This window comes from Rhinolophus hipposideros, assembly GCF_964194185.1.
Source record: "Rhinolophus hipposideros genome assembly, chromosome: 8".
In the NCBI taxonomy this organism is placed as follows: domain Eukaryota; kingdom Metazoa; phylum Chordata; class Mammalia; order Chiroptera; family Rhinolophidae; genus Rhinolophus; species Rhinolophus hipposideros.
In genome coordinates this window covers 30,778,039-30,787,037 of record NC_138054.1, presented here as the reverse complement: position 1 = coordinate 30,787,037, position 8,999 = coordinate 30,778,039, and the positions used below count along the sequence as shown (strand labels likewise).

The window sequence follows — 8,999 nt, the reverse complement described above, 5'->3', positions numbered from 1 at the left end:
TTTCACAGATATTGTGATTCTTTGCTACAATTTCCATATTTTCTCTTAAAACAAAGAGCGGGGTTTGAGTTGTTTCTGCTCTTGGTTCTCACGGACTTCACTACCAACGCGCAGCACTGCCGCGGCCCCGTGGGGCGCCCGTCGCAGCGACCGCCACCCTCGTTGGGGAGGAGCAGGCCCCGCCACCCGCACGCCCCGCGGCTATACCGCGGCGATCCTGAAGGGGTCGCTGGTCCCGCGATAACCTCTGTGAAGGCCCCGCCCCGCGGCCGGCGCCCGCCGGCTCCGTTGGGGCCCCGGCCGCGCAGGGTCAGAACGCGTTTGCTCGTCTTCTGCTCGCCCGCCGCTGCCCGCCGGACGTTAGCGGCCACCCTCGGGACTGCACAGGCCCTCCCTGTCGGCCACCGCCGCCGCCGGCCGTCGGGCTCGGAGGCGTGCGTCCCCTCCCCTCGCCCCGCCCCCTCGCTCCCCGTTGACGGAAACGACAGCTGCGGCGGCGGAGCTGGCGCCGCCTCCCTCCACCTACCACGTCTGCCCCCGCCACTCCCCGCCGGCGCCCCAGCCCGGCCGAGGCGCCTCCGCCTCCCCGCTAGGTCAGCCGGCAGCTCCGCCCGGCTGCCGCCCAGGATGAACATCATGGACTTCAACGTGAAGAAGTTGGCGGCTGACGCGGGCACCTTCCTCAGCCGCGCCGTACAGGTACGGGGCTGGGGCGGCTGGCGGCGCCCCGCGGGGCCGGGGCCGGGGCGGGTCGTCGGAGCGCCCAGCCCCGCTGGCTGACCGCGCGGCCGGGCGCCGGGTGACGGGTGCGGCCTGGCGCCCCCGAGGGCCCGGCGTCAGTGTGCTGTCCCCCTTCTGCCCACCCGCCGCTCCCGGAAAGTGCGGGGCGGCGGGGACGGAGCCCGGCGCTTCCTCCCGCCCCGGGAGGACACCTTGAGCGCGGCCCGGAGCCGGGGCGCGGCGCCGCCCGCCTGTCTAAGCCCACGACGCGGGTGCCCGTGTGACCTCCCTCCCGGGGCGGGCGGAGGCCTCGCGAGCCCCGCGGGGTGCGCGGCGAGGCGAACTCTTCCTGCGCCTCCCCCACGCTTTCCTCGCCTCGCGTTCGCCCTCCCCGCCGAGTGAGCCTAAGAAGGGAGTGTTGTTTCCTTTTCCTGCCCTGCAACCCTGAGAGCTGCCCACGCAGCGCCGTGCCGCCCCCTCTCGCCCTGGAAGGACGGCCCCCGGGCTTGGCAGCCGCGGGAGAAATGGAGGTCGCCCGCCGGCGTCCAGACGTGGCCACGGCCACGGGGAAACGAGGAGCTCGGGGCTTTCCGCTCGCTCTCAGGATGGGAAGCACCGGCGGTCGGGCGAGGAGGCGGGGGCCGCGGTTTGTGGCGCGCGGGCCGGCGCAGCGCGGTGTTTCCGACCCACGGTAGGGGCGCAGTGGGCCGCCTCGAGGACCTGCACCGTCCGGGAGTGTCGGTGCTGGGGAGCTTGGGCCGTTTTCCAGATCCACCCACGTCACGTCAACCCCGTGAAATCGACCAACAGATGGAAATTTCACCGCAACCCGCGTTATACACAAGCTGGCGTTTTAAGTTAGGGACACAGTCACGGTAGCAACAGCATTCTCTTGTTTTTGTAAAGAGAAAACACGTTTTCGAATACGGGTGTCAAATGGACACTGAAATGGAAGACAGTTGTGTTGCTGTACTCCCTTCCTGGTCTCCATTACCCCGATTCGACTGGCACCGTGGAGCTTACATTGCACTATTCCTGGCAAAAGAAGGGTAGAACTAGAACAAGGTGCTAGCTGCCTGGGTTGTGAAAACACTGCCACACATTTCGCTAGACATTTAACGAATTAATCTCCAGTCCTGTCTGTAACTTTGCCAGATAGATGTTATTAACGTCAACCTGTTATATATATGTATAAGGAAGCAGCTTCAGAGAGGTTAAGTAACTTGCTTAACTTGCGTGGCTAGTAAATAGCCCAGTACTTGCTGACCTACTACTTATTGCAAGCCACTTCTCTCTTCCTGGATAAACACTGCAGGTTTAGGATATGTAGAATAATAGAATGTTACAGCCTAAAGAGACCTTCAAAATCATCTAGTACGATCTAAGCATTTCCCTAACACTTAAGTAACAATTGAAAAATGGGAAATTCCTTCTAGTCCTTGATTTGCAAGTTTTAAAATCTGCGTGGTGAGGCTGGCTGCCTTAACCCTCTCTCCCCCATCTTCCATTAAAATATACATTGTAAAGACATTGAACCTTATCGTTAAAATAATTTCTTGATTTAAATTAGCCTACTTATAATAGTTCAAAGACAAGGTACCAGAAGAATGAGTGAATTGAGGGTCTGAAATTAATTTTGATTTGTGAGACTTAATGTTGACGTCAAAAGAGGCAGAGCCTCTGGTATTGCTTTAGTGCTGATTGCCTGTGATTCTAGATGCTGAATGCAGATTTTACACTATATAATGCCACTCTTTTAAATAGCTAGATACGTTTTCAGGTATATAATCCACACTGCTTAAATAGTACACATAGTAGAATTTTCTTTAAATTGTCAGTAGACTCACTTTTTAAAATCTGGCAAAGCTCTCACAAGATGTACTACTTTCCAAATGAATTATAATTACTCGTTTCAAATTCTTTGGGAAAAAGTTTTTAAATTCTATTCTAATCTGTGAACTGTCGAATAATTTTGAGTCTTAAAAACTTAAGTGTTTACTTCATGTCTGCTTATCCCTACTATTTTGGACATTGGTGATACTGCAGTGAATAAAATCAACAAAACATCTGCCCTTCCAGAGTTTACAATCTAGCAGGAGATGACAAACGAGTGAATACATCAGGTGGTGATGGAGAAAAAGGCCAGAGGGGATTGGTTAATGGCACACAGGTGGCAGCTGTTGCCATGTTGTATAGACATGATCAGGGCAAGCCTTTCTAATAGGAGGGGACCTCAAGGAAGTCACAGTTCACAGTTTTTTTGGAAAAAAGCATTTTAGGCAAAAGGAACAAGTGCAAAGACTCTGAGGTTACAGGGGTACTAGGCAGACCCATTAGGGAACTATGGCCATAGGACAGGCAAAATGTGACTTAAGAGTGATAGCAGGGAAGGTTCAGAATCTATCCAGTACTGCTTGTTAGACTGACTCGGGGGTATGAGAGGAAGATGAGTCAGGGATGACTCCGAGGTGTTCACTTGAACCATTTACTAAGAAGGGCAAAAATTCAGGAGGAACAGGTTCCTTTAATATGTATTTTTATGGTAAGTCTGTATGTTAGAGATACATTCTGAAATATTTATAAACTATCATGTCTGAGACTGCTTTAATAGATTTCAGAAGAAAAAAGGGGTAGTTGAAACATTGGCAGAATGTTCATAGTTGAAGCTGGGTTATGGGTCCATGAGGTTTCATTATACTATTATACTTTTATATATGTTTGACATTTTCCACAATACTTTTTAAAAATAAAATAATGTTAGAAAAAAAATAAAAAAGGGTGGTTACAAAGTGTAATGTGTGAAATTTGGAGTGCTGTGTGGTAATTTTCAACAAAACACTGCTTTTTTTTCTTTTAAATATTTAGTCAATAACTGAATTCCCACTCTAAATTGAGTTGACATAAGTATAGTGCCAAAGTGCCAAGTTTCATGCTAAGAATAGCATAAGAACTATGCCAGTTATTCATTATAAGTAGTAAGAACAATAAGAATGGAATTCAGCGTTCACATTTCTAAATAACAATTTCTATTAAAATTATACCTTAAGGAATAGGTCATTCTCCAATTTGCCAACTGCCATACATTTTTTTATTTTACTTAAACATTTTTAAGTTAAAAATTAAGAATGTTCCCTGTTTTAAAAAAGTAAAATCAAACTGTTAAAGTATCTAAATGGGTCTCATAACTCTACTTTTATCCTTCTAAAACTTTGTTTATATTCCTTGGTACTTTAAAAAAAAAGAATGTTAAGGTAAAATATATAAATAACTTGGAATATCCATTACTTAACAGTCTATTGAGATGCTGTTGTTGTTCTTAACTCCCTCAAAACAATCGAATACAAAAGCATCAGGCAATTTATCCTCGATCAATAGTTCCTTTATTAGTCTTAAAAGCTATTTATTAGTTCTTAGAATTATCTTTAGTTGAGCATTAAATACTCCCTTCTGGCCTTGTCTTTTCTCTCACTTTCATATAAAGACTATTCTTATCAACCTATTTTTTAATTTCAAAAGTATTTTGTACTTTTCTAACTCTAGACTTTTGTTCATAAGCTAAACTCATCTTGAATGCCCTCTGTCTCCTCTCTGTGTAGTCTTTCCATCACTCATAATACAACTTCAAGTCCATCTCAGACCACAGAAGCTTGGTGTGAAATCGTGTTATTTTTCAATTCTGTATGATCATGTGGCATTTTTCTTCTTATGAACTGTTATTTAAGGTCCCTTGGAGCTCTAAAATTCTGTTACTCTGTGGTTTTCACATCTCTAATAAGACTGAATGTCCTAAGTAATCGAATCTGTTTCTTTCTTATTCACTTCTCACACTATCCAACATGGTTCTTTTAATTTTTTATGTCATTTTAGCCAGGCAAGGTAGTTAGTATACATCAGCAAATTTCACTCTTTGAATCATTTAGCATGTTAAATAATTTTATTATTTTTTTTAGTATTTTTCTGACATATATACTGACCTTGAAGTTGATTAATGCCAGTCTAAAATATTAAACTGTTTAATTCAATCTATATTTATCGAGTACGTGCTAGATGCTTGGCATTGAAGGCTACTAAGATGAATGAGACCTACTTGCTGACCTCAAGGACTTCCTGGCCTAGTCCGTTTGTCACAATTAACTATTAGTAAATATCCATTTTGTAGTAAATATCCATTTTGTGAATTATTTTCTTCGTTTAATCTTTCAAGTGGGCACATTTTTAATTCAGAATTGATATTGAAGTAAAATTTTGCTCACCACCTTTAAGAGTGTATACTATCTAAAAAATATATTCTCAAATTACATTACTTAGGGAGGGAGTTTGTTTTAAATTTCTAACATTTTCTTTGAACTGACTACTAAAGTTACACTATAAACCTCATGACTGCCAGCTATTTCCTGAAAAGGAAATTCTTTAAAATTTAGTTTCAAGCTTGGCCTTGATCTCCCATTTAATTTAGCAAGCATTAATAGTGTGTCTAAGCTGGAGATCTAAAGATGAATACAATGCCATCCTTAACTACTAGCTCCTGTCAGCTGCTGTCAGGATGGAATTCCAACTTGGCCAAATATTCTCGCAAGCCCTCATTTCCTTTATAGAATTTAAACTGCAGATAACTTCACCATGTCTCTCAAATTCTAATAGATAAAACATATCACATTCAAGTCCATGTTTTCTCATTATGTAAAAACTGTGTATTTAGTGTTACCCCAAACTGTTCGCATCCATTGATGTATTGACTGATGTTAATTCAGTAAACACTAGGTAGAAGATGGTTTATTAACCTGATGTTAAAATAATTATGTATGAGCTTAAAACAGTGGTTCTCAGTATTAGCTGCACTTTAAAATTACCTGAGGAATCTTTACAGGGTGCACCCCAGTCCAATTTAATTAGAATCCTTAGGATTTGGATTTTACATTAAATGAAAAAAAAAAGTGTTTTTGAAAGCTGTCCCATGTAATTCCAAAGAGCAGCCAAAATTGAGAATGATCTACATTAAAGTTTATTACTACGTTATATTCAGAATTTGTTACACATTTTCCCCAAGAAGTTTGTTATTTTTAAACTATTACTTTACCCAAAGAATTGATGGTTAGAATTTATATCAATAGATGTCTTTAATCACACAATCTTTTTACTTGTAGGGTAATTTTCTTTCTAGTAAGGAAGGATATAGAATCTGGGCTCCTTGGTTCATACTATAGGCTACATTCCTATTCTGTAGTAAAGGAAGGATTACAGTGCCTGGTATAATGTGGCTGACTCAAAATCAGTCCTTTCCTTAAAGCAATATTTAGAGAAAATTTATAAAGAGATTAAACTTTCTGTTCTCGTGTCATTTTAGTGTCTTTTTACTGTATTACTAATGAAATATTGTGAAAGAATTGCATATCAAACTTGCAATTTTAGAGAACACTGGATTTGGATTTCCATGACTTATTTGCCTTCTGACTTTCAATGTAAGTTGTTTTCACAAATGGATGTAATGATTAAATGGTACTACTGTACATTCATTAAAATACATGCTTAAAATTAACTGTAGTTTCTAATTAACAACAATTATCAAGAAACTACAAAGTCGGCAATGGTTTTAGACTTAAAGATGTTGAAAACAAATTTTTTTGATAATTAAGAAAAGGGTCTTTTTTAAAAAAGACTTAATAGGTCTTTTGTCCGTCTGAGAAGAGTACCGTTATTATAATTCTATGTTTGTGTTTAGGCAGTATTGTTAAGATCATAAAAGCCTTGAGGGCAAGAACCATGTCATATGCTGATCAGACATCTCATACAGTAGAAGAAAATACATACCATTTTCTCCATAAATATTTTTATTAATAATTTAAACCTTAATTTACTTGATATAACTCATCATTTCCTGCAGTAGATATATTTTTAAAAAATGTATTAGAGAAAAATGTACGTATTAAATATTGTACTGCTTTGTTATCTTAGCATGTCGTACCTTCTGATTAACAGTGGAAACAATTCTGAAGAGTCCCCACAATGATAAAATCATGGGAAATATTATACCTTTACAATTATACATTTAAGTAATAACATTTAAATTTACAATTTCAGCTTAAATATATAACATTAGCAATATTCTGTGTCTTCCCCCCACCCTTTTTTTGTTCATTCTACATAGGATTAAGGTTAGGTCACCCTTAATTTGATGATTATTGACGATCATGTAGGAAGCAGATGTGGTCTGTAGGATACAGCTGACCAGACTGCTGTGAACAAAGACACAAGGGCAAGGACGCACAGAATATTTTTGGATAATGGTGATAAAAAACATTAGTTTTTTTGACATCAGCAAGTATTTACTAGAAGGGTAGTATAGTGTAATAAGACTATGATTCAAAGAGATGTGAGATTCAATCCCAACACTGACCTTGGGGAAAATGTTTAACCCTTCTGAGCCTCACTTCTTCATCACTAAAATTATGATTTTTACCTATATAACAATTTTTTTTTAGTGTTTGATATAAAATGCACAGCTTAGTACGTTGTATGGCATTTTCTAACATGTACTAAGCCCCGACACCTTTAAGAATGCAGAAGTATGAGAACGGTTTTATAAATGGTATTATTGAGGGGGAAAAAACATTAAACAAAAAAGTAGAGGCTAAAATGACCATAACGCACTGAAATGTGAAGCACAAATGTAGGCAGAGTAAAAATATTATAGCTGTTTTCACTCAGAAAGTGTAAATAAACATCACATAGAATTTATTACTGATACTTAAATGCATTGTTTATGTGGGTCTTTCTACAGAACTGCTGTTTTCTAAACAAGTTTTCTATAATTAGACTCTATCTCTCTCATACTTAAGCATTCCTTATATTTTTTGTTTTTGTTTTTACCCCTCTGAACTAAAATAGTAAAAACCTATGTTTGTTTGTAGAATCTTACTTTGTAAGTCAGCTTACATATTTTCTTTGTTTTTTGCTCAGACTCTTTAACAAATAAATGACTTGTTAACAAATACTCATCTTTGCTCTGTTACACTTTCACACTCTGTCTTGTTTCACTAAAAAAAAAATGTGTATTTAATGAGAGATATCTGTAAGGTAGTGTTATGAGAATTACAGAGGAAATATTATTAGATAATTAAGTAAACAGGCCTTTTGACCTGAAGGTTGAAGTATTTTATTTTCCAAATAATTAATTTTCTAATTGTTGATTCTCTGAAATATTATTGGGAGAAGAGTTGCCCTGAAACCTAACTGTATCAGATAAACTCAGTGATTATTTCTTTAATCACTGCTTATAAACATTGGTTAGTAATTTTTAGCCCATATGTTTAATTCCAGTGTGTTTCTAATACAGCTGTTAGATAAAGTTTAACATGATTTTATGTGCTGAAAAAAATAGGCCTGTAGGTTTCTACTGTTTAGATAATATTTTTCATTTAGCTCTCCAATAACAGAAACCGTGTCTTCTAGTTCTTAGCAGAGTTTCTTTCACAAAGACTGAGCTAGTAAATACTGATTTTTAAATTATAGATCTGTTCATTGTTGTAGTACTCTGTTCTTGGGTATTAAATAAAATTAAGGACTTCTACCAAAAAATTAATATGCATAAAGGTGGTACTAATAATCCTCTAGAAGTGCAACTGGAAGATAAATCATCAGAGTAATCTATATTCTTACCTTGGATCTTTATATAGCTCATTTATCATTCGGTCTCAGGTTAGTTGTTACTTGCTCAGAGAGGCTAATTTTCTAACCACTGACATCTCTCAATCCTCAAACTCCTGCTCCCTCTTCCAGGCCAAGGTTACATGTCTTTCTTCCTTTTAAGCCTTCCCTGATTCTCCTGCTCCCTTGTGCCCTTGTAGAATGAATTCTTCTTCCTCTATACTTGAATTCATTAATTCACTCAGTTAATCATTTAGTAACTCACTCAAGAAAAATTGGACCACCTATGTTGGTCTTGAGTCTCCACCATCTTTTTATCCTTGTATCCTTATTAAAAAATTATTGTTTATTGTCTGTCTTCCCCCAATAAAATTTAAGCTCCTAAGAGCAGAAACCTAGTCTATTTTTCTGGTTGCTGAAAGCCATGTGCCTAGAATAGTGCCTAGCACATGTGTAGGTGCTTAATAAGTATTTATGAAGGAATGAATGGAATGAACATATTAAGGTATTAAGTGAAGAATTTTTTTGGTAGATCCTCCTTTATACTTGTTCTGTGTTTCCCTGAAAATAAGACCTAGCCGGACCATCAGCTCTAATGCGTCTTTTGGAACAAAAATTAATATAAGACCCAGTCA

The 8,999-nt window shown here is 39.9% G+C and overlaps 1 protein-coding gene across 4 annotated transcripts in view; it reads left to right on the top strand.

Annotated features, from left to right (window-relative positions):
* The first annotated feature begins 255 nt into the window (after positions 1-255).
* SH3GLB1 (SH3 domain containing GRB2 like, endophilin B1) overlaps positions 256-8,999 on the top strand; it is a 34,160-nt gene continuing 25,416 nt past the window's right edge. Inside the window, exon 1 of one of the 4 annotated variants that reach the window (XM_081056170.1) lies at positions 256-699. In XM_081056170.1, the coding sequence (XP_080912296.1) occupies positions 628-699 (72 nt within the window). In that variant the 5' untranslated portion in view covers positions 256-627. The remainder of the gene's footprint in view (positions 700-8,999) is intronic. The other 3 variants (XM_081056171.1, XM_081056168.1, XM_081056169.1) reach the window with 3 other exon arrangements.